The 27,399-nt window shown below is 39.7% G+C and overlaps 1 protein-coding gene across 5 annotated transcripts in view; it reads right to left on the reverse strand.

Moving 5' to 3' along the window:
• nalcn (sodium leak channel, non-selective) overlaps window positions 1–27,399 on the reverse strand; it is a 63,890-nt gene that overhangs the window by 23,920 nt on the left and 12,571 nt on the right. For all 5 annotated transcript variants that reach the window (XM_058622398.1, XM_058622401.1, XM_058622403.1 and 2 more), the window contains 6 exons: window positions 26,565–26,651; window positions 14,808–14,939; window positions 13,968–14,135; window positions 9,474–9,665; window positions 7,882–8,019; window positions 7,267–7,341 (listed from right to left, as the gene is read on the reverse strand). In XM_058622398.1, coding sequence (XP_058478381.1) covers window positions 7,267–7,341; window positions 7,882–8,019; window positions 9,474–9,665; window positions 13,968–14,135; window positions 14,808–14,939; window positions 26,565–26,651 — 792 coding nt within the window. The remainder of the gene's footprint in view (window positions 1–7,266; window positions 7,342–7,881; window positions 8,020–9,473; window positions 9,666–13,967; window positions 14,136–14,807; window positions 14,940–26,564; window positions 26,652–27,399) is intronic.

Below are 27,399 nucleotides of genomic sequence, written 5' to 3' on the forward strand. Positions count from 1 at the left end.
ATATGTTATTCAGTATCAGTATCAGAGAAAAACAAACTTAAAAAAATCTGATATGATCAACAATTCCTAAATACCACAAACATTTCACTGAGTGCAGACTGTTGCAGGCAGCAACAGCATTTTACCTAAACCCTGTAGTGAGCTGGTTAGAAGCAGAATAAGTTGTAGCATTATGTTTTTAAAATGGCTTGATATACTGTAATGCATCAGCACAAATGTGTTGCAGCTAAGTCGTTTAAATGATGTTAAACTATGGGCGGACATTATAGTGTGGGTAGATTCTCAAGGTTGTGATTTCGGTATTGGTTTCACACATATTGAACCATATTACTTGAGACTAAAGAGCACCTTTAAAGGCTGCTGAACATTCATTAGTGCCTATTTCCATTATGTGGTTGTTGTGGATATGGTTGTTAGAGTGTCATTATGACGTGCATGAAAAATGCAGTCTGTGCGGCCAAAATGGAAACATACTGTATATATATATATACATATTTTTTTTTTAAAGATTCAGCTGGAACAAAATTTCATCTTACATTTTTGACTGTTCTGTATATGATCTTTTAGCGGACATGTTCATGGTAGTTATAGAACATGGCAGAGGGACGGCGCATTGTTAGATTGTCTTCCAACAGAAAAGTGAAGGTGACATTCAGAAGACAAGAACACATTGTATTAGGAGTCTCCGAGGGATGCAATCTTTTATTTTCTGCTCCCTCTGTCTTCCTTGCCTTTCTTCTCCTTCGCTAAATCCCCCAAAGTCTTTGGTCCATTGCTCCACATAAATGGAAGGACGAGCTTTTAGTTTAAATCATAAATAATGGAAACCTTGGTTGAAATCCAGAATACAGTCACTCCATAGCACATTTGATGTAACTAATTTCTCCTTTACAAAATATTTATTCAGTGTTGACTGCTATTTAAAATCTATGGTGGCTATAGCACAGAACACCCAAAAGACAAAATGCACAAATATGCAAATATAAATAATGAGAAGAACACGATGTTGTTTGGAGGGAAGAGCCCCTAATGTTTCTCTGTTGCCAGGGTGACAATGCACATTCCTGTCACAGCTGTGGAACTGTGACTACTCATCCTAAACCTCATTTACTGCCACAGAAAACATGACGTTTCCTCTCCTCCTCATCTCCTTCCTCCTCCTTCACTCCCATGTTTATGTCTTCCTTCAGCTCTATCACTCACTGAATCTCTCTCACGCACCGCCTTCCCCTCCTGTTTGATCTCTCGCTGTCTGTGCCAGATCGCACTCTTTTCAACTGACAAATGTTGAACAAGAAGACAGACATGACGCAGTCGTCGACCACACGCTGTCATTGCAATGCTTCTCTCCACACTGACTTTGACAAGGCTGACACACACATGGGGGCAGGAATCTGATTACCTCTGTGCAACATCACACCCTGCCCATGGTCCCCACAGTGTCCGTCCCCCCCATACATATCTGTTAAACTGTTAATATATTGTGGATCTGAGAAAGTAGCCGTCCATCACATCCACAACTATCGCTCAAATAGACGAGTGCAGAGCATGGGGACTTACACAGAGGAAACCACATACATGTTTGAACAAATTGCTGGCCAAGTCAGCGTGGTTAGATGCTCAGAAAAGCCTCACAACAGTCTGCTTTTTCATTATCACATCACTAAATTCCCAGGGTCAGGCAGGCTGAGTAACTAACTAGTATCTACGAGCATATGCAGTGGTAATCTCTAGTAAAATTTAAATAGATCTGGGAACATGTGCATTTTTTTTAAGTGCAAACTCTCTGCAATCTTTGAAATCTACCTTTAAAAATGATTCTACCTTCGATTAGTGCATTTTCCTGTCATGTCCAAAAAAAAAATTAGTCGAAGCTGTGGTCAAGATATAAAAAAAATTGATTTTGGTGGGAAAAAAACCAACATTTTAATGTTTTCAACACAATTTCTATGTTACAATTTATAAGAGTGAAAATCAATTTATCACATATTGCACTTAAAGCATTTTGTTTTTGTGTTTTTTGTTGTTGAGCAAAACCTTGGAAACAGGTTAAAATGCTGCCTGCAATTGCATGCAATACACACACAAGGTGACAATCTCTTTGTGCCATAACCATTGTGGATGGAAGTAGTGCATCACTTTTTCATCTTCATTCAGTCTATCCCTGCCTGCACCTGCACTCTCTTCACAGCCTACACTCTCATCATCAGTTGCACTTGAGCCGTGACCTTTTGTTGGTTCTCCCTATCCACCAGCCGCCTTTATATCCTCCCCATTTTGGATTTCTTAAAAATAATCAGCTATAGACTGCTTCATCTTTGGAACACTAACAGCTTTGCTTGTTTCAGCATCACTGATGATGAAAGTGTAGCAGGGAGAGGGGCAGGTAGGGGAAGAGTGACTGAGAAACGGAAAAGAAGAAAAACTACTTTCATCCACAATGGCCAATGCAGTAGCACGGCTGAAGAAACACACTCAGACAAATGCAACCGTGTGAAATCTTTACACACACACACAGAATGTTTCATTCATATGCCCTGGTTTGTGTGCTACATTTCATAAAAAGACTGGAGATGAAGAAAAGGTTGCTTTAAGCTTTTCTTGCTCGCTTCTACTTCCTCCCATTTAACAGTTTTCCAAATATGGTCCTCATGACTCATCTACCTGGCCTGAGGACCTGTCTGATTGCAGACATTTCTACTTCACACAGACATACAGGGAAACGCGAAAATAAGTGTTTAGGCAAAACACACAGAGATTTATCACCAGTGACAATCCACACACACACACACACACACACGCACACATTGTCGTCATGGTTCATGCCTAAAGGGGTAAACACCTTTTTCTATTTCGTTGATATCTACCGGCACAGGATAAACATTTTCCCCTTCCCCTGCACCTCCCCCTGGTGCAGACATTACTCTGTGTGCAGGAATGATTTGTTGAATGGTGACGGGCCATCAGTCTGTCCGATCACAAAACCCACTGACCTGTGACACCATCAATGAAGGCAGAACAATAACAGGCAGCAACAACATCATCAACAAACTCGTATTTTAAATCCCATGCCAATTGATGTTTTTTTTTTCCTTTGATTATTAACATTAAGATACTGTAGGTGTCTCATCTGCATAACATACACAGGCCTATCCTCCAATGATAGAATTATAGTCTTTATTTATACAATGTTCAAGATTAAATTTGAGTGAGTGTGTCTGTGTGTGTAAGTACTTGTATTTGTTACCTGTTCAGGACCTTTGCTGGCATGAACACTGACCTTGTCAGGACCAGTTGTACTCACGGAGACCAAAACGTAGTCCCAATGAGGCAGAACCTAATCTCTGAAAAATTGGTTAAGTTTAGGGACAAGACTTGAATTGTAGTTAAGTTAATGTCAGGGTTAGGCATTAACTGGTAATGATTATGGTTAGGGATAATGCTTTGTTTTGGCCACAGGTGTCCAATGGGCCCAATTTGATAATGTGAATATAGCCGGGGCCAATAGTCCCTTCAGACCTTTTTCTAAAGGTAAAAGTTGCATACAAATGCACTGTTTTATAATAATTTTATTCTCATTGTCACAATTATCATTTTTAAATGGCAATGTAACCAAATCTAAGTCATGCAAGAGTGAACAAATGAAAAAAATTCTGCCTTCCGTTCACATCTGAAGTCAGATAACATTATAGGAGGTGCATCTGCCTGTCACAGCTGGGTTCCAAACCCAGGACTCTGGGCTAATGGAGATGAGTGGGGGCCCTTTCCATAAATAACACATAAAACCAAGGCTGACTGGTCTGCGGGCTGTAGTTTGGAAGTCTGGTTTAGGCCATCCAAATGAATGGAGATTACTGCAGACGCCTAAGAAAAATAGCTGCCCAAATCTGTGTGTGTGTGTGTGTGTGCGCGTGTAGGTGCACATGTGAGTGTGTGCGCACACATACACACTGTGATCTCCAACTTCCTCCCTTCACTTCTGTTTTCCTCTGCCGTCTAACTTTCTCCTGTCCCACGAGTCATTTCATTAAAAATTTCTTGCAAACCCAATTTCACGCAATAAATGCATTACCCTAATCAACGCTGATGAGTGCAACACACACTGGCGCATGCATACACATGTGCGCGAGTGTGTCCCATTAAGTCGCGCCTGGTACTTCTGTGCTCCTTGCTCATCAGGATGTTGGAATAGAGCAGGTGTTCATCAGCTGCAGCCCTGCTTACTCTCGCTTCACTGATTATTAACATACATCCACCGTGTGTTCGTATGTGTTCACATGTAAATGTGTGTGCACGTGTGTGTGTGTGTGCGGCAAAGACGGTTCTGATGCTGTGATTACAATGCAAAGATTCACAACGATGTCACTTGCCAACAGCTCACAACACTAAAACAACCAGATATTACAACACAGTAAAGTAAACTCCAGCTCATCTGCTTGATCACAGTGTGATTACCCACAAGGCTCGCTGCTTGAGTCTCTGGCATCTCCAGCATGCAACATTGGAAAGCCAAATTGAGACAACTGGTTTATCGAGGGTGATAGATGTGAGTCATTCTCCTGAAAGGCTCGTGTTGCAAACGGTTTACAAATGATAACATGTTTTACTTTTACTTTTAATGCCTTCGTGATAATGCCATCACACACACACACACCTAGCAATGGCATCAATAAAAGCAAATAAATCAAATAAAAAAATAAAGCATAAAATGACAAGTGGAAATCTAAATCTCCTCGACTGACGACCAAAGTGCGTCGCCTGGTGAATTGCGATTCGTACTGATGTGCTTCATTAATGCTTCGCTGAGCACAATGCAGGCATTAATGGAGCAGATTAAAGTGAATGCGTGGGCTTTTGAGAAATATTGCCACCAACTTCATTAAGCAGAAATGCAAGGTAAAAGCTGTTTAAGTACGGTCTCATGCGAAAGTTTTATGTTTATGTTGCAGTCTGATGCAGTTGCCGTTGTTAACAGCATCGAATCTATTCTCAGCCCCGGTCATAATGTGATTCTGTGCGTACCAGCAGCCAAACAGGCTATAGAGCCTCTAAGGTGTGCATTTCGTTATACATAATGACTCACAGGACTGTTTTAAATGGGATGCTGCTGAGCTATTATGCTTTAAGTGGAATTCCCAATTCCCAAGATGGGTCAGTCAAAGTTTTTGCTGACCAAATAACCCCTGTCTACATTGTACAGAGAAAATGGCTTTAAAAGACAAAGCTTGAACACCTTTGCTTCTGCGTTAACTAATAAGCTAATTGATAGCCATTCATTCTATCCAGATATATACAAATGTATTCTTTGACATTATATAGTGGTTATTTCTTATGTTAAAATCAAACAGTTCAGACTACTGTGTGATGGGTGTGACACAGGACATGACACTGACATTCATTACCCAACATACGGTATGCAGAAAATAAATGGAAGAATGGTTCAATACCACCCTGCATAATTTCCTTGTGCAGGTGGGCCTTATCACTCTAAGCTTGACTGCACATGTGCATTTTCATTTCAGTGTGACACGTACACACCAAAGATACACATAAAGGCATCTCCGGCACATCTGCAATCACGCACGAACGCATGTATGTTTGCCCGAAGTCTTTCATGGATGAGAGCAAAACACACAATGGTGTCTATGGTGGCGCTTGACGTGTTTGCCCGATTTTCTGACACACATGGAGCACAATAGGGGACACGGTGTGAGGGCAAGATGTACTACTACCAACAACCTGAAAAAAACAGAATGTCCTCCACAATAGCTGCAAATTCAGTGTTCATTATAATAGTAAAATGAACTGTAATTTGCTCAATTAAATGTCACTAACTACAGAATAAACTGCATAAGTCCCCCTGTACTGTACTTCCCCCCAAAACACAAATGCATTGCGATTTTACTAAAAATTATACTCAAATAAAATTAAAATATAATTTGCCTTAATTCACTGTTTGAATAGTTGACTCATTTTGTAGTTCCATTATTTTTATATAATTTGAACAAGGCAACTATCTGCATGCTCAACCAACTGTGAAGAAGGAAGCATTAAAATGTCCAAGGAAAAGAAAAATACACATAACTTTTGGGTGACAACTCTAAATTGGCTAAACTTTGATCGATGTCCACGCCATACCCAAGGTGTATTATTCTGAAAATAAACATAAAACTGTTTTCTCTGCATGGTCATTTTATCCCACCCCTTTAAAGAGCTTGCCATGAACACATGGTCACATTAATAACAAACATTACCAACTCAATGAAGTCATTCATCAAACAGCAGGCGAGAAAGATTCATCACACACACACACAGTAATTGGTTTCTCATCTTTCACGGCCCACGTGTGGATTCCTTATAGAAAGGTTGGACATGTCACTGGGCTCCTGCCACGTTTACAGAAGCATTCTTGTGTGGGAGGGGTGATCACCATCTACGGTCTATTTATAGTCAGTCCCTGTGTCCGTGATTGAAGCACTTGTAAAATAGGCAATTTTACAGTCAATGCACCTAATCACTCAGGTGTAGGTGGAAAATAACCTGTCCAGGCAAGCTGAGACCTGCCAGCGAGCTGTGTATACACTCAATGTGCAACGTCTATGTGAGCATGTGGGTGTCACAAACCTGTTCATGTTTGTGAGCTCACAGATTACTGGGACAGTTTATGGGACAGTTTTGCATATATGATTTCGAGAAAAGGCCAACTGTTAAGCATTTCTCTATCTGTTGCCTTATTAATGTCCACCTGTTGCGCAAGTGACTAGCACCACTGCCTTGCTTGTATTTGAGTGTGTTAAGTGCCAGCTTCTTCAAACAACAGGGCTTTGCTTGTTTCAAGTTAATTACCCACTCAGTCAACCCTCGAGAGAAAGCCCCAAAAAGGTGAAAATTAAGAAATCAGTTGGAGCCAAACCCACACATGGGCACATTATTTAACCCTGCTACACTTTTTCACAGAAATTGTTCAGTAAATAATCCAGTATTACACATTACACTTATTCATGGAAAGACCATCATGTAATACAAATCTAATGTAATATTGGAAATGGAAGAAGAGTTTGTGCACTTGCTGCTCATGCCTGAGAAAACCAAAACTATATGATGAGAAAAGACATGATTACTGCCTTCAAAACTGAAGTTCCCTACAATACATTCATTAAATCACTTAATGCTGTTACAACATATGCAAATAAATGAACCGTTAATATCCCCAAATACTGAACATAAACATGTAATTTCTCCAACTAATTTACAGAAGCTTCTTACCTGTTTGAGCTTTTTTAGGTCTTCATCCAACTCCAGATTGTCCAAGATAACGGCCACAAAAAGACTCAGAAGAATCTAAAATGCGTCAAGAGAAAGTACATAAGAACACAAGCTGCGTATAAGCACACTAATAATTTAGTTTCATTGTGACCATCGTAAAGAATCGTAAACACAAAACTTTTTGAAAAGGACAAAGTCTGCCCAGTAATTGTATTTGCTTGTTCTGTCCTCGAAGATATCCTGTCTGTCTGGATTGAGTTGTGAGTCATCCTGAAAGTGTCTGTGCTGTCTGATTGCTCCCCATATTGAAGGGCCAAACACTGAAATGTCAGCACTTATTACGCCTGCAAGTCTGATTAAATGTAATTAGATTTATCACTTCAGGGAACGCCAAAAGTGGTGGGGCCACTAATTGAATGCATTAAGAAAACAATTCATGTATTCTTTTGCCACTTACTTTCCTCCAGCCTGCTTTCATTAGCCAAAATAACTGATTGATTTTGAATAAAATACTGTAGTAAATACTGTACACAGTGCATTAAAAGCAACCATAACCACACAGCCAATATTACACAGACTCTTCAATCCATCTGAGCAGTTCAGTGAGTTCCTCACCAAGGTAGCAAACAGATGGTACAGGATGAAGTAAATGGCCACTACTGGAGCCCACATACGACCTACAGCTACCAGAGTCTGGTCCATGACATCTATCCAGCCCTCCTGGGTTAAGATCTGAAACATGGACATGAATGCCTACAGAGAGAAAAACACACGGTAAGAGAAAGTGACAGACAGCAAAGGCTAGTGAGAGTAACTGGATACAAAAGTGAAATCAGAGGAAAGATACAGAAAGAGACAGTGAAACAGACATATCTGTGGTTTGAAACATGTTTTTCATCCCCATAGGAGAGCAAATATCACACAGCTGATGCAAGCGCACCATTATCTGTTTCAGCTTGCAATTGTAAGGTTTTTTGAACATAAATCATAAAAAGGAAGCAAGTAGACAGCCCTCTTCTTTTTTTCCCTGCACTGCTTCCATCTACTTGAAAAAGGTCAAATAAAGGTGAAGGGAAGAGCCAGCTGCAGCACAGTGGCCCCTGGAGTCAAGTGGCACTCCTGTGCTTGCACCTCAGAATCTCACCTCCAGACAGCAGCCCTCACCCTCCTAGCCCCTCCCCTCTGCTCCCATATCCCAGTCACTGCAGATAACAATAACCCTAGCAACAGGTCTGCCCATAGGGAAGACCGCCAAACATCATTAACTGTGATGTGAGAGTGTCTGCGTGCATACATATGTGTGTGTTAGTTTGTATTTGAGGTACAAACATTTCAAAAATTGAGAGATGGAGGAAAAAATAGACAGGGGAGGGTAACACAGTAAACGAGTGGCATCTGCTTATGAGCAACCCTTCATGTCCTGCTGTGCCTGAGATCTGTTAAAAAATGTTTGGGGGGTGGGGGGTGAAGAGGGAAAGATGTGGCTAATGAGAGAGAAATGAGCCTGTAAATGGTTAAAGGTCTGGAGTTACGTAGCTCTTTTTCACCCATTCACATCCATTCACTCACACATTGATCAAACCCACTACCTCACAGTTGAACGATGACCCATTCTTGAACGTGTTTGCTAACCCATCATGCAACTAACTGAAATCAATCATTTATTTGGTGTCCCTCTAAAAATGCTCGTCCTCATTTCCAAAGCTTATGTAGTGCGTTATAATATACAAGATCCATCTTGTACTTGCAATTTCATTTCATTTACCTCAGAAAGCATGATGTAAACATTACACATGGGTGTGTGCGGATCACTTAACTCAAAAGAAAAAAACAGTACAATTCAAAATTACTTACTACAGAGACTCCTTAGAAATGTTGGCTCACCTGCACTGCATTAAGGGTAACAGTGCAATCTAAACTAAATGAAATATAAATATAATATAATTCAAATGGCTGCCTGTTAGCAGTATAAAGACTATACAATATGCTAATATATGATAGCCAGCAAAAACCCAGAAGGAACCCTTCGTCAATCATGGTCCGGACTATTCCTGGCTCATGCTTATATTTACATGAAAAAGGTAATAAAAAAAAGACAGAAAGACTATTACAATATACTGTATTGCAACAGCTAACCTGATAAAACACATTGGTTTGTTTTCAGATTACTTTCTCAGTGATCGGGTGAACGTGAGGTGTTTCTTTACCCTGGGGAATGTGGTGAAACGGTCCAGCTCCTCCACAAAGCAGAACATCTGCAGGCTTATGGCTGACATGACGATGAGGAGGCTGGCTGTGAACACCACCAGGCTGCCAAGTTTTTTACCCGGACCAAAGATCTTGTAGACAAAGTCCTCCAGAGCTGGGGAAATCTTAATCAAACGTACAACACGAAGCACCTGAGGGGAAGACAGAAGAAAACAGAAGATGTCTGCTGTTAGGTTGTGGTTTTGTGTGACCATTGTTTACATTTTGACCATGGGAACGGCAAAACAGTCCACACCAAAAGAAGTAAGGTATTTTAGAGGGATTTGAAATGAAAAATATTGGCGTTATGGAAGCAAACATACAGTAGAAGTGCGTCGATTCCATATTGATTTTGATAAAGAGAACATTAATCTTGACCCAGTGGTAAAGGTGCAGTGATAGTGAGCTTTGTCAACAGACTTAGTCCCTAAATTGCTTCTGGTGACAACAAGCCCCAAAAGGTAATGCATCTTGGTCAGGCTTTGATCAGCGAATGGCTAATGGCCGAGGTTCACACTGTGATGACCAAAGGTTTTTCTTTAGAATCCATCTTGAATGACTTCAACTCATTTCCCAATATACAGCTAAAAGTAAGAAGACAAACAGGAAGCTGGGCTAAAAGGGAACCTACGCTAAAAAAACACAATATAACACTCACAGCATGATAACAGATGGGATGGTAAGACACCACCTTCTACTCCTGTCAGACCATGATGAAAAGGCTCCATTTTATAACAAGCTATGAGGCCATGAGACAGTGGACATAAGGCCATAATAGAAAAAAAGTATTCATACCAACAGCAGGGAGAGTTTGTATTTTCTCAATACAGTGCTGGAATGGATTTGAAACAGATAAAGCTTGACTTTAGTGTCATCCAGTCATGATGACCTTGTTGTCATCTGCACTTGAAAAAAAGAGGAAATTTCCCTTTATGCAAGGTAGAGAAAGTGGAGGAGAGTCCCACTGTTTCATACAGGAGCTGACGCTTTACCTCAGACCATACAGGGATCATACTGAACCCTACAGGGCAAAGACAGGCAGTTTGTTTGAAGTAAATTGCTTCTGTAGCCAAAGCTAATGGAGTGTACAGTGAGTGGTTGCTTGAAAAATCAACTTCTATTCAAGTAAGTGTCACTTTTTCACTGGATAATATCCAACTTTCCAAAAACTGCCAACGAGAATACAAACATTTAAATATAATATGATGTGCAAATTGATGAAACACAAGACTGACAAGTATTACAAAATTGAAATAAATGTCATAAACAGAATAAACATAGAAATAGATCACAAATACAGAAACTATTGTTTTATGAATTTTGAACAGAACTAGAACAGCTTGAATCACATAATCAATATCTGTATGATAAATAGGCTTATATTTCCTCTTTCTTAATTATTCTTATAGTTTTTAACTTTGTAATTTAAAAAAAAAAAATTGTGTTTTTTTTGTTACCTTTGTACACTGGAGCGCTGTGACGAAAGAATTTCCCGCAAGGGATTAATAAAGTATATTCTATTCTATTCTATTCTCATATCTACCAAGGACTAAGAGTACCAGTCAATTGTGAGTACACAGAATTGTGCTATTAATCCTTTCTGTTTCTATCGTAAAACTCTGACAAAAAATACTGCAATAGAATCAGCAGTCTCCATTTTAAGTAACCAACAACAATATACTTTACATTATTTAGTCTGTTTCCTGACCACACACATTTGTGAAAGGTAACACAGAATAAAAACATTGTTTTGCTCAGAATGAGTACTGTGTATTTGCTAACAATGATGGTCTACAAACAAAATTCTCAGAGTTCTCGCTAAGATGTGTGCTTCTGGCTACAGCCTCTTGCAAGACAAAGCACTGGTTTTCAATTAAATCCATATGGCCACAAAATCCAAACCATGCCTTTAAAACCATATTTGGTGTGATACCAATAACCAGAATAGGTGTAATCGTCACAGAAACTAATTTGCAGGCTCTCCGAATGAATAAATGAAGTGAATTGTAAAGTCATGCATCTACTGAAGTCATTGCAATTCCGAACACACGGAGCCAGAAAGAAGTGTCAAGGTGGGTTCCATTGGCTGATTAAAAATCATTCTGTCAAGTGTATGCGTGTCAAAGCTGTAGGGCTCTAAGTAGGTCTCCAAAGCATTTGACATTTTGTCGAAAGTGAATCACAATTGGTAAGGCTAACCTTTAGTAGCGGTTGGTTAAAACTAAATAAAAAACAGAGACAATCAATTTCGATTGCTTAGCCTCGTCCCATCCCCTATAGCTGTAGGACTTGCTTCTGATTCCAGCACAGGGCCTTAAGGTTAATCCATTGTGACTTAATGTCACCAGTTTAAATTGAGACTTACATGGAAAAACATCAGCAGCCAGAGTGAGTGAGGAACAGTGTCCTATGAGTAAAGACACTCACCTTCTAACCGCCCATTAACGAAAGCTAATTAGCTACCTGCACATAACTTATTGACCTTGGAAAAACTGATAAGTAAGGCACTGCTGAAACTAAAGAAAATGTACTAATGAATGCATGTTTGTATTTTTGTTGAGGAAGAAATATTTGAAAAAAAACTACATGTTGCAAAAACAAGACACTTCCCATAGTTAAGGCCTGTACATACTCCGCAAGAACAGAGAAATATTTCTATTCTATTTCTATTCTATTTCGAGGTGGCAAGAACGAGAAGTTCTGGGCAGGACATTTCATACTTCACAAGAAACTGTGAAAAAAAAGTGCAGAACTCCTAGGAAGCCCTCATAGGAAATGACAACATTTCTGCATTAACCATGCCCACTTCAAGTTTTGAATCGCCCTGTGAGAGAGAACACATTCCTTTCATTTTCTATGTACAGGCCTTTACTGTTATACAAATTAAAATGAACTGCAAATTATGTTTGTTCATCTTTATACAAGTTTTAAGTAGCTGATATGCCATGAAGATTTTTCAAGTTTTTTAAGAAATGTGTCCAATTTAAATTAAAACTGGAACAACTGGAGCAAACTAAAACAATACCATGCCTTTTAGCCACACAGGTTTTGCATAGTCAAGGTTAATTCAAGATCCTGTAAAGCAAATACAGCATTTCCTGTCTTCACACATTATACACTGTATAGCCCCTTTTCCACCAACATTTACAGGAACTTTTATTACCAGGAACTTATTTACCCTTTGCGTTATTGTTTAATCAGAGTGTTGTTGATGACATACAGCCAAAACATTTAACATGTCGGCCGCTCGCTTGATTGTGTTTATTTCCCAAAACCTGTTTCTTTTTAATAAACGTGAAAAAACTATAAAACAATTACAAGACCTGTGGCGGGCGGGTTGCAAAGCAGCTTCAGTGATATGATGTGTGTAAATCAAGCTTCAAAATAGTTTTCACCGACATTGCTTGTCTCCGCTGCAGCAGCTGAGTGTGTGTGTGAAGCCTGCTCTGGTCACAGACAGACCGTGATGTGATTTTTCCCCCTCATAATTTATTACTTTGCATCGCACTTGATGTGCATGGGAGGGTGCGTCATAGTTTCTCATCTGAATTAGTTGCACCTTTCGTACCGTCTGGTGTGCAAAGACCTTTAGAACGATATGTGCTTTCACGTCAGTGTAAAAGTCTCTAATAAAACCAGTCGAGGGAAAGTTTTCTGGAAGCAAAGCGCCAATCCATCCTCCTGTGGTGGAAAAGGGCCTAAAGTTACGATATGTGTAGGATAAAGAATTATGGAGTTAAAATAGTTTTCCTTCAGTAGTCTTTTTAAAAAAATAGGCAGCATAACTCCTCCTCAAACGCAGTGTCGATATAAAAACTCTCAGCGTGCTTAACTGTAATCTCCCGTTGCACCTAACTGAGATGTCTTTGTCCTGCAAAATGTGTCTTACCTGGATGTAAAAACACACAGAAAAGCTCTGGAATTGTATCTAAAATTCCCTAAGATTAAGAAATTAAGTAGAGAAGAAGAATGGAAACAGGAGAAGACTCCTGCTGTGCTGCTGATAAAGAGGAAGAGGATGACTGCTGCTAAACTAGCTTTGTTTATGTGCAATATGTCATTCAACTGCCACCAAAATGGTAAAAGTGTTGCGTCTCTTCATGTCAGTGTTTACGTTAATATTCTGTACGAACTGTGAAATACACACAACCAAAATATACGCGCGTGGAGAATGATAGCTGGGAGAAATGGCTGAGCCCATCGTGCAGCGTGTATGTGTAGAATGTTAGCATTAAATAAATAAAATGTGCTCTTATGTGGCAGGAACGGAAGTTATCCTGCATTAACCAATAAAGTAATTTCCTTCAGTTATTCTTGATGCAGGCGGGGAGGGGAATACGTTATTCAAAAGATTCACTGATTAATTCACAGGCTCAACAATGCCCATGCTTTGTTCTTCAAGTGTGGGTAGTTCAGTTTCATATTAAGAGGGATACAATTAAGTATGTCCATACCTGAAAGTAGGTGAACTGGGAGTGGTAGAGGTCTGGGTAGATGTGTAGTGTGGTCCCCACCACAAGCAGAGATTCAAACTTGTGCAGAGAAGAGCTGATGTAGCCGGTGAAGCCCAGACACCAGATCTTTAAAAGAGCTTCCAGGTCAAATAATACAGTAAACGCAACCTACAATGGAATTAAGAAAACAGAGAAAAGTGCTTAACACAAATATCTCAGGCACATCGCGAGTACCTGTGATCTGTTTCGTTAATGTGAAGATATGACATGACAGAGGTGACTTCTCCATCAATCCTTACTTTAGCATTGAATATACTGTAGAAAAGCAAGACAACGACACTGGAAATAGCAACATTTCTTCTCGTGTTTTAGGATCTTGACCTCATAGCAGACAATGAACACCCAATCTTCTGCTGCTGCGTCACCTTTTCAAAGCTTTCTTTCAAAGCTTTCACAGTTGTCAACCAACTTTATCTGAATGCAATGACAAATCAGTGGAATATCCGGATGCTGGATGGGGGGGGGGGGGGGCACACTAGGTACAGTGTCACGTGTGCGTGTGTTTTTAGGTTAAAAGAGTTACATCATGACTCATTTAATCAGACATGGTAATTTCATTCATGTAATTCAAGATTACATTGTAATAAGAGCATAACATTACCAAAGAGGGAATCCATCCTTAGGACCACTACCATAGAGAAAAACCCTTGACTTCAATACTTTAATTTGCTTTTCATTTGAGGTGCACTCAAACACATGATTACAATTATACACAACAGCTGAGAGTAGATCTGAAATTGAATGGCAAAAAAAAGGCTTTACAAAACACAGGGATCTCACCTCTGCCAGGTAAAACTCATCATAATGCCTGCGGTGGTTTTCGCCTTTATAATAGTTGCTAGCAGCAACGATGACGTCCACAGCCACCATACTCAAGATAAACATGTGGAACACAGAGGACCGCATCAGTTGCTGTGGAAACAGAGCAGTGTTCAATTGCAATCAATGTAAATTGCACACAACTGACAAAGAGGTCTGGGTATGAGGCAGCAAGGCCATGCTAATACACAGTGTTGTCCAAGATAAATCGCTTCCGGTTTGATTGAAGTTTATGACTCAGGTAAGACACATAGACAGTATTAGACGGTATTATTGTGGCACTCTAAAAGGACGACAAGGAAGCAGACTGACGACATCTCCTCTTCTACCAAGGCAAATCTGTTTGCACTGAAAGAAGAGCAGATCTAACCCAGACAAAGTAGCTGAGTACAGGACTGAAAAAGGGTTTTTATATTTAGTTTGGTTTGAGTCAAAAACATCTAACTATACCTAAACATATACCCTAGGAAAAGTATACCCTGAACCCAAAATTAGGCTGCAATTTTAAGACATAAATCCACATTTACAGTCAAAATAAAGGGTTCAGAGAGCACAGTGGGGCAGTGGAGGGCAGATGAAGCACTGTCACTTGTTTAAAGATGGAAAGAGGAACACATACTGTATCTATGGTGACATTTTTTGAGGTTGCTAAACACAGACTGTAATTTATATTACAAGGTGGCAAAACAGCTTAAGTGCAGGAAATTCAAAGCAATCAGGAGCCTTTCTTTGGCTGCTGGGAGAAACATTCATTCCGACAGCAGAATCAATGTGTATTCAGACAGTGGAAACAAGAGAGGAAAGGGGGAAATATATGTATGTTATTTCTTGTGGGAATTGCAGTGACACTGAATGCCTACAACATGATATTAACAAAAGTGAAGAAAAGTATTCACACTCATCAAAGAATGTGAAGATAAAGAACAATCCCACAAAACATGCACTCCTCATTAAGACAAACAACATAACATGACTTTGGAGACAATATGACAGATGTGATCGCAGCTTTGAAATGCATGTATGTGCAACGAACAAACAGCTTGTGAGTGGGTGAAACCACTCACCCTAAAAAAAGACATGCATGTGAGATTGGCGACAGGAAGGACTGAAAAAGTGAAAAATGAGAGGAAGACTTCAAGAAAGAGGAAGCTCAAATTCACCCCAGGAAAACGGGACCACCGCCATCCACCCTCCTACACAGAAACACCCAAACTCTACAGACATCAAAGTCTAGAAGACCTGATCTTCTATTGGGTGTCATATTTTGAAAAAAAAAAAAGCAATGATGGACATGGTGGCAAATGGCAATAGTACATTTATTTATATAGCACATTTCATTACAAATAAATTGAATGTATTTAGCAACAGAAGGCAAACACTATATGTATATATAAAAACAACAAAACATGTGGAGAACATAATGTGCAAACACATAACAAACAGAGATGCACAATATCAGTAACAATACTGGCTTTAAAATGTATTAGCAGATATTAGCGACTGCTACCTTTTTGACTATGCTTGCACCCTCCACAACATGTATTTGTTTTTGTTTATTTATTTTGTACAATGAAGAAAATTTATATCTACATCTGCTGTAACAGGAGAATGCAAAATGTTATGTAAATTTCCCTACAGAAGAGACTAAATGACCTTGTGGATCGGTATCAATCGATCGATGCCCTCCTGATATATCACCATATTGTTGGCAAAAAGTCACATTTTGTGCATCCCTATAACAAATGCTCCAATTGGCCGACCAAATCATTCCACTACATCCCAGAATTCAGAAAACTCTGCAGAGTCAATGACAAGGGCAAATGATGAAAATAGTGAATGTTGTCCAACAGGAGCAAGGGTCGAAGTGGCATTACTGTTTTAACACTACTATTATAATGGGGTTGATGCTTTGGTCAACAAAGGATGGGACTTTGACATGAGAGACCACTATTGACATCCAATCTCCTATCTGTCAGTGATTGTTTTTCTTTTACCACATACCACAAGCTTCCAATTCTAGTATACGTGTTACCGAAGCAACACATCAACCTTTGTCTAAGCTTAACCAAGTCATCTCATTTCCCTGACTTTAAGGCCTCATCAAGTTTCCCTCTGTTTTTTTTTTTCCCGCAAACACATAATTATTTCAAGATGTGTCTTTATACACACCAAACTCCCCAAAATGAGTCTAAATGCTGTCAGGTCTATGTGGAGCTGTGATATATCACAGGGCTGTTTCATATTCAAGAGGTAAAGATGTTTACATATTATTGCTGTGCAATATTAACAATACACAAGTGCAATACCTTTAACCTCCCCTCACATCTACTCAGGACTGTTCTACATACTCCAGATATTGTTTATATTGTTGGAGTATTATTGCAATACTTTTTAATATATTTTCACATACTATTACATTTTATTTATACCTCCTGTACATCCATCCATCCATCATCTACCACTTTATCCTCCACCAGAGGGTCACGGGGGGTGCAGTGCCAATCTCAGCTGACGTAGGGCGACAGGCAGGGTACACCCTGAACAGTTTACCGCTTCCTTGTTTATATTCTGTACCATTTTATTGGTTGTACCATTTTATCTTTTCTTTTAAAACACCTGCTTCTATTTCTTTAGCCTGAGAAACAACATTTTGTTTTGTTGAGCATTGTAACAATGTTAATCTGAATGACAATAAAGAAAAAATTCTAAGTCTAAGTGATTCTAGAAATGCACCAACAATTATGACAAGGACGTGGGTCATGTGCATAAAGTTAGCAGGATCAGGGTTAGGTTAGCGAGAGGCGATGACATCATTGCTTTCCCAAAGGCAGGTATTGTTTATATAAATAAAAACACAAGAGTGGGGTTTTGAGATTTGTTCACTCTTTTCCAAAAATAGTAGTGTCGGGCTCCCAAAGTGCCAGGTCCGATTGGATAAAAAGCAAAAAAAAAAAAATTACATAATGTTGCCGTGCATAAAATTAGGAAACATTTATCAGAGCCATTTGGAGGGTGATGATTAATTACCTGGCACTGAAATAAAAAATATTCCTGCTTTGAGACCTTGAGAAAGGGCACTCTTACAAGTATGTAGTAGCCAGTTCTTACTTAAGGTTGTTCGAAGAAATAGCCCTCGACAAGTCTTGATCATCAAAGAAACTTAATTTTAAGGGTTATACTTTTACAGCAGTAAGGGTCTGGATATAATAATCCATGTTAATAATCCATGTTAAAATTAAAATTTTCTCTGCATCAATAATGAGACCTAGAGGGCAATTTAGATTGTTCAAAATTTAAAATTTACTTCTAACAAAGAGCAGGATAACACAGTTTTTGTAGGGTTTTTCGTCATAGTAAAGGTCACTGAAAATGATAAATGAAAAAAAACTGTCCCACTCTTTTATGGTAGTTGTCATAGCAACCAAGGTCATTGTCCAGACCCAGAATAATATGACATGTGAGCCTCAGGCAAAGGAGAAGACAGTCACAACAATAGGCCTTATGTATTAAATGACTTATGTTAATAGCAGTTAATGTGTAGGGTTGGGTATTCAAAAGGGCTTCACATATCTATAGGTGATGTAGTTTTATGAGTAATGAATTTGTCTTGACGTGTAGTAAGTCTCATGTGATTCTGTATTACGTTACTGTTTAAATTCCTTTGTTGTTCCTCTTTTTCTGATTTTTGTTTTTGTGTTTTTTATAGTTTTTGTCTCGTCCCTGTTGTGACATTTTCAATTAACAGTAAATGTATGCCACTAGTGGTAACTCATGCCACTTGTGTAAGTCCAGCTGATAGTTCAGCTCATAGAGCTACTGTACGTCTTCCTCTGCTCGCTGTGAGCGTGTTTCTCTGGATCTGTGGAGGATCCAGTAAAATGTTCACCCGTTAGTCTGTCTCTGACTATTTTGTCATCCCGGGGCACAATGGCTATCCACCATCTTAACTTTTATGATTAAACTGCCGGCAGATATTGTCTGATTTACGTGTTGTCTAGTAAGTATTTGTCTAAAGACATGAACAACTTCCTACCGGGGGGCATTACCTAGTGTGACGTCAGCTACCAGAGCTCTATATGGCTTTGTTTTTAAAGAGAATACATACAAGCCCACTCTCCACTCACAGCGGTTAGACTTCCTGAATGAGATTGGACATGACAAAGCAGTTTGACATTTTCAGCAACCAGACGTTCTTCCCCATGGGTGTTTTGGCTGAACAGAGTTGTGTATATGTGTGATGGTGTGTGCATGAGGGAGGAAGTGAGAGAGAGAGACTGACAGGGAACAGAACGTACATGCTTGGGCCTAGGAAACAGTTGATTTTCTCAAGGTCCTGACTCTGCCCATATTCCCTGTCAGCTGTTTGAAATCAGACGATGAAGAAAAGCTTGGGAGAAAACTGGAGAGCAGTGCACATTTATAACCTCTGCCATTTTAAGATACAGTCTGTCCATCTAGCTCTGCCTCAGAATAACCTTTAAATCTTTACTTTCGCATTTTTCTTCCCCCCCCCCCCAAAAAATGGCTAAAGATGTTGTGCACTTCACCAGATAACACACTCCCTGTCGTTTCCACAGGCAAAATTGTCTAGTTTGCCCCATGCAGCTGATGGCTCAACATATAGGGGCCTCAACATGTCAGAATCAATTTAACAGCTTCAACTGTGGGACAAGATGACTCTCCCCTGCTGTCTGATATATCTTGGCTTGTGTGTGTCTGAAATCCCACTTATTTGATGGATGCTATGCTTGCTTTGAAACCTCAAGTGCTCACTGTACACACACCCATATTAAATGTGGCATTAAGGCATGGAGCACTGGCATCATTTATATGTGTGATAGCTAAAGCAAAGTAGGGCTGCAACTAATAATTATCCATTAATCTGTCTGATTATTTTAATGATTAAAGATCCAGTGTGAAAGATTTAGGAGAGCGTCTTTGCAGAAATTGATTGTACTACTGATACTGTCTAAATGTATAATCACCTCAAAGTAAAAATTGTTGGGTTTTCCTAATCTTAGTAAAAGTATACTTACTACAAAAACAAAGAATAGTGGCTTCACCCACACAAAAGAAGCATAAACCAACAAAGAAGAGGAAACCACAGAGAGAGTAGTAAAGTAAAGAATTGTGAAAGATGTGTACAAAGGCCATCGTAGTTCCCTTATGTGCTTAGAAAAGAGAGGGCCGAGAGGAGGAGTCCTCAGTTTGTCCCACTATCTCACTATTAGATGTTCTTACAAACTGGACCTTCCATTTATTTGTGGTTTGGTGCAAAACGTATCAAAAAGACCTCCAAAACCTCAAATTCCCTTGTAAGAAACTAAAATCAGAGAACTTGCTTTTACTTAATACATGCCACAGTACATTCTGCAAAATAGAAAATGTACTCAGCTCCTATTTTCTTGAAAACAACAGTGGGTACATGAAAACAACAGTTGGTAATGTTGTTGATAGTGGCATGTAACATGATATTTGGGGAAACAGTGCACCTATACTCTGGGTGTGCTTTCCTGGCAAACAGAAAAAACAAGATAGGAATAAGAACATTCATCTTTCCTCTCACAAAGCTGTCAATTTGCCTGGGAACTAGTGCTCTTCATCACCCAATTTATGTCCAGACAATGTCAACAGTGCAGCAAAGTCACAAAGAGCTCAAAGCTGTGACTTTGAAGGATGGCCAAACAAGGTGCACTGTGAATAGGCCTACTGATCAAGTGGAGGATGGGATATGCATCATACACGTCCAGTGATGGAAACCATAATACAAGCATGACAGATAGGCAGACTGACAGACAAATGACTGCATCCTCATGCACCGTCTGTTCACTCACGCTGCCAAGGAGGACAAACTCTTCCAACTGGTGCATGAGAAGAGTGCAGCACATGTGCACATAGCTGGCAGAACAAAACTGTATTCACACAGGAATTGCCTCCAACGGGATGGGCCATGTTCTGGCACAAGCTCCCGCTACAGTTTCCTCTCTCCTGTTTACCGAGATTAGGGAAAAACTGAGTGGTATTAAAGGCTGCTTCACTTGACTTATCTATTTGGTTTTTGAACTGCCATTTGTTGCACAACAAAATAAACAAATGGCAATAATCAGGGTTTTATCAAGGGTCTTCATTTTTCACTATGTAGTGCATTTTTTCACTCTGAATAAAAATTTGCTTAACAGGAATCATGCAGATATAGAAATCTACAGTGAAACTGGCAGGCAGTGCAGCGTATATTTGTTTGGTATGAACACAGATTTATAGATTTTGACAGGAGTGGGCGTGTAAAATCTTGCTAGTTTGAGGATCTAACAAAGTGGGAGTCCTTTCACTTCTTATGGCCCTGACTAGAGCAGGCTGAGTCATGTCTTTGGCTGGAAAACAGCTCTTAATAAAACATGATGGTCTGCCTGTCTGCACCCTCCTACTCTTAATAATATCTGCTGTGCTTTTCCGCCCATGCCTCCAATTCCTCCCTGGATCTTCCCTCTAGACTTTTGTTTTATTTAATTTTTAGCAAGTATCACAATAGGATTGCTGTCTAGACAGAGGAAACAACCTGGAGCATTCGCACTGTTCCGTCTAAGAATGTAGATCTTACAGGAATGGTCACAGCTTCTTCACTTTCCTCTTTGAATTATACATGTAGGTCTGCCCGGCAACAGCCCATCTTTTTTTCTTCTCCTCTCTCTTTGTCACCGTCTAAAATAATATTCTAACTGGGATTCCATTCCTCTTCCCTCTTTTGCACTGAGCAATTTATCTTTGCTTTCTGCCCTTGTTCTCCTTCCACACAAAGACAAACTGACCTTAACCTTGACATGTTGTGTGTGTGTGTGAGCTTAAAATGATACGAGTATTGTCACTGGGAAGCTCCACAAGGCAGAGTTCAGAGGCAAAGGGGAAAGGAGTGTCTCTGAGAATCAATAACCTCTGGCTTGCGAGGGAGCGGGTAAAAAAAAAAGTGTTCTATTCATTGGACCTCGCTACCCCCCAGTAAAGCACTGGGTTATCCATCACTCTGTATTTAGCTCTGTGACCAGAGAGCTAATGCAGGGGGAGTAAGTAGCATTAGCCCCTCATTGCCAAAGAGGCAATGCTAAATTAATCACATGATCCTGCAGGATTACTTAAAGTAGGTAGCATTTATCATAGCTTCCCGACCCGTTCTTAGAGGTCACTTCTATTTTGATTATTTTTAAATGGAAATCCCACAGTTTCTTTGCTTTTATGTGAGGTTAGTCTTTGTAGCATATTAAATATGTTATTTTTTCCACCCAGTGGGATGCAGTTCTATGAAGTGTCACCTTCTACTTTTGCTTATAGCCAAAGCTCCAATCTGCAGTGTAATTATGGCATTGTGGTGCGCCAGAGGCTAATGAGTGGACCAGGTCTATGGGGAGAGGAACAGGATGCTTCATTAACCTCCACTGGTCTACAGAGGGCTACCATAAGAGCAAACTGAGAAACTCAAGTTTGAGCATTTACAAACCCCTTACAAATAATTTAGTGAAATGCAAAGACAGTGTAGTGGGATAAATGAGACATTATATAAGCAGGATTTTGACATTAATAAATAAATGACATTTGTGATAATCCTCTCGTAAATCGAGTCCCACAGACCTAGGCATCAGATTTTAAGTGCAGATGATGAAGCTTCTGACAATAAAAATGTTTAATGCTAGAGTAAGCAGAAATACATGTGTGACATGACGTGGAGAATACTGATACCAGTGAGTATTTCTAATAAGTATGAACCTGGAGGCAGGAACTTTAGCTTGGCAGCTTTGTTTTACCTAAAGACCGTTTTCAATGGGTAAACAAGTACCTTTGCTTCCTTCAAATGTACAGTCCAAAGATACTAACAATAAATGTTTTATTTATTGCTAAACGTGTCTATAAACAGAATAATGCATGAAGTTAAAACAAAATCACAGGTTGCACATATCCTTTCAATGTGTGCAGTGACTTCCTACAGTCTCTGGGGATTACAAATTGTTTAACCGCATAAAGGTTAAAGCATTGGTTTCGTATTTACTTCTTCTGGACAAAACTTGGCAACCAGTGCCTTGTTCCTTTCTAGTCTTAATGCCAAACAGGCTAACAGGCTGCTGGGTCTAGTTTCATATTTAACTGTGGTAATAACTTTCTTATGTAACTCTTGGTAGAAAAGCAAGCAAGTTAAAAGATGTTCATGAGCCATCATGCCTTCAAATGGAGAAAGAAAGGACTACCACCAATACTGGCCACATCCGCCGACAAGTAATGGTTACTGGGTACATGAATGGGTCAAAATCAAACATAAAACTGTGTTGAGGATTATCATGGGATTAAAAAAAACACTGAAAATCAAATGACAGACTGGGAAAGGTAAGAAGAGATTCTCCTGCTTTAAGAGCTATTTTGGTTTGTAGGCTTTCTGGAGAGGAAACTTTCCACCCTGGCTCCAAAAAGAGCAGGTGGTTAATCAATTATGTGTTATCTCCAATGGCTCCAGCCTGTTGGACCCAGACTGACCCACCCACATGCACAAATGGATACACATCAACACGGGCAGATCAACAAGCTGACAGTGTGGCACACAAAGGCCTGACCAGACACATACAGGTGGTTTAAAAGACAGTCTGACAGCAACGGGTGAGCCACCAGCAGGAAACACACAGGCCGCCTGTCTGTAGATAGCACCCACCTGCCAGCACTGAAACATTTTAATCATTTGATGGCCAATTACTCTTGAGCCAGGCAGAGCAGAACAGAAACTCACACTTCACTTCTCCTGCACTCACAGATGGCCCTGCAGGCTGGATCTAAACTGCCTGTCTTCACTCTACCTGTCTACTCATCTCTCAAGCACAGCTTCATTCTGATATGGGTGAAAAAGCAATGAAATAAGGTGTTTGGTGAAGCTTTGCAGAAAGAAAGCAAGAGGATATCCGTCATTAATCAGAAAAATGATAGCACCGTAATATGACATGTCCTATTATACCACAGGGGGACACTATGTTCCTGGTCTCCCTCTCCCTTTCTCACTCTCTAGTTCTCCCTCATTTTCCACTCATCTCTCCACCCTACCTACATTTTCCTCCTCTCACCCCAACCAGTCAAAGTAGACTTCCCACACTTTTAACATATCCCCCACTGGTCAAAAAACTCCTTTAAATGCAAAGTTTCAAAGGGCTTTTGATCGTGGGAATGTGTTAAATCAGCACTCACTCCCAGGGGCAAATGACTCGGCTTCGGCTCCGATCAGCATCAGTTGGAATGCAAGACCCAAGTGAACACTTTAATTTCTTCTTTATCTGCTTCATTTCTGGCAGCAATGCAAATTCCTGCATCATTTACAGTGCAACACTATGACACACATTCATTTGGCAGCCGTTACCATAGCTGCAAGCCATAACTGTTTGTGATAAAGAGAGGGGCCCAAAGTAAAAGACACAAAATAATAACCACAGTAACATTGTCCCTGAGCTCCATGATGATGTTCGACCAGCTAATTTTAGTGAGGAGAGATTTCAGGCTGGTTGTAAAAGTTTCTTCCTGTGTTCTCAAATGTCACCAAAAGCTTGCTGATATCTGACATGATTTATATAAATCCATAACAATATCTTAACCAATTTTTTTTCTGTCAAAATTATAATTTAGGCACACCATTCAATAGTATTCACACATTTAGCTTTGTCGTATCGTTTAAAGGTCCAGTGTGTAAGAAAGTACATATTCTATATTCTAAAACATTTTATTTTAAAGCAATTATGCCCTTTATACAATCATACTCAGGAATGGGATATTACATTTCTGCCAATAAACCCTCCCAAAGGTTACAAATTGGACCTTTAACCACTTTGAATTGTTTTTGTATTACAAAACACAAAAATTTCATTTTGTCCCTCTCTGAAACTCCACATCACTGAAAAACGTAGTGTGCATGGTCTTACTCCGAAATATACTCCCCTGGCATTATTATGAAGAATGAACAAAAAGGTGATTATACCTTCCTATATTTCTCTCCTTCTATGTTGCTTTTCATGTGACAGGAGGCATCCATCAAATTTTCTGGGCCATTACCCAGAGCTGAAGTGATTGAAGTGCGAGTTGACCCACTAAAACATTGCACACCTTGGTCCAAGTCTGCCTCACAGTTGGCATCCTTAAGGCTTTGCATCTCAAATGGGGATGTCTTTCAAAACATGTGTTTTTGGTTCCGTATTGCAAACACCACTTGGAGGAAGCCGAATTTAGTTTTTTTACTTGATGCTTTTGATGCGCTCAACCTGGCCTCATGTCACCCTCAGTCAATCTGGTATCCCTTCATAGTCTCAGACATGGTCTTCCTGTTGGCAATTGAAGATGATAATAGCTATTCTGGTATAAGGGAATGAGGCAGAAGGAGGGAGAATGGGGCTCAGAGGGAAGTCAGCCATGTTTATCCCTCTGGTTACCCCTCAATCTAAATCTTTCTTCTCACTGATGATGAGGCTCTGGGAGACATGCCGCTTTCATAGGAATACTTCATATTTCACTTCTCCTTCACCCCATCTCTCCATTTTTCATGTGCTCTCTCTTCCTCGCTCTGTTTGTGAGTTTCTCTTTCGAAGCTCATCCTTAGAATAGCATTTCCTTCGTGAGAGTTTGTTGACAGCTCTCTCTCATAGCTGTAGACTCTCTCACAGCTAGAGTCCAGCCTTTCACACCACCACACTATCAACAGTGGGCCAGCTGTAAGCAATGCCTGCTGCTTTCAGCTTATCTTTAAAGCCCAACCGTTTGGATCACAATGACCACAAGGCAACAGTGGGGTCCATCGTGTAGATGTCATTTAAAACTCATCCATCACTGGGGCAACATCATTAGCGCACCTCTATACATCAAACATGAGCCTCCCCTCATTTAAAATCCCATCACTCGGTCGTTTGTCACAGACATTGAAGAGAAGACAAATGATGAAACAATGAGGTGATCCTGTGTGCACATGGGGCATTTGTTAAATGGATGTAGTTTACAGATTCTCTAATAGTGCAGTGCATTTTAGCACCAACAGACGTTTCAATCAAAATGGAACAAGTCACGTACAAAGGTGTTTTTGTGAGGACCCTTTGCCTTATCCTTACAATATCAAAGGGCTTTTTGAGGGTGAAGACTTGGTTTTACACTTAAGCCCAATTTACACTCCATGTACTGACACGTTTTATCGGTGTTAAATGATTGGACAGATAAATGGGGTGATCGACACTTCCCTTTCATGTCGCCTATAAACTTGTCATGCACTGGACCAAAAAAATGTCCTTGTGTTGCTCTTCTTTCATTATTATCCAATTATCCTCTCAGTTGAAGAAAGTTTAAAATATCATCTTGAATTAACTCACCATCATCAATTAAATAAGAAAGAAAAACTACCAGAAATATAGATTCAAAATAAACAAGTTGACAGAAGGATATACCAGTCAGGGTGTTACAGTGTAATGAAGAGAGCCGGGTGAAGAATAGTGTGTGAAGACAACTGAAAACTTAGTATGCGCTGAGGAACATGGTATAAATGAGGCCTTAGATTTATGTATTGCATTAAATTTTACTAGGGTTAGGGTTGGGGTTAGGCCTTTATGTTATGGTTATTGCAGTCATATGGGCTAATGAATGCAGAGAAGAAATGAAAAAAACAGATTGGTTGGTGAAAGAAAGAGACTTAACACCAACAGCATAATTATAATGTAGTGTGTTTACCTGGAGGCAAGCAGGCGCTCGGCCATGTGGTTTGTTGACATCCACAGCTACGAGCTGCCATCCCCCAGCAGCGTCTTCATGGAACATCTGTGACACAAGGACAGTACATGAGGGGCACAGAGACAAAAAAAGAAAACGTATTGGATCTAACTCAAACACACACATCCAGCCTTTGGCAGCATCATCATAAAACATTTGGGGCCACAAAAAAGCCAAAGGCATCATATACAAAAATTCATACCCACACAAAAATGGCAGAAGAATGACTAAATACACTGCGTACGCCTAAGGGCCTAACACTAGAAATATGAAACAAACCAAGATCACAGCAGAGACATTCAAACTCACAAGACAGCTGGTTCATTTGTGAATATCAACCATTCTTCTAAGACATAAATGTAGTCATTAGTAAGCATTAACTAGTTGCAAAATATAATGTCATTCACTACAAAATAAACTAAGTGAACTTGACAGAGGATTTACAAAGCCATTGAAGTTCGCAGTTGGCACAATCAAGTGTAAACAGTACAGTGTACAGCTGAAGCTGACAGGAATTATTTTTGTTTTCACATATTTAGTCGTAAAACTAACATGACCTGACGATGGCACTAAATGAAGTATCAAAGGCAAATGATATGAATGTAGATACCAAGAAAAATTATCTAATAAATATAAAAAAAATATATCTATTTAACAGCTTTAAATGAAAGTACAATGTCAGCCTCACACTAGTGCTTCTTGAATAAAAGTCAGGATATCACCCACAGCATTAGGATTCATCATCTCAGAATGAGGTTTGACCTGCTGGTAGGGCTAGAGAAAATGTCAGCTGAAT

This window comes from Solea solea, chromosome 2 (assembly GCF_958295425.1).
Source record: "Solea solea chromosome 2, fSolSol10.1, whole genome shotgun sequence".
Lineage (NCBI taxonomy): Eukaryota > Metazoa > Chordata > Actinopteri > Pleuronectiformes > Soleidae > Solea > Solea solea.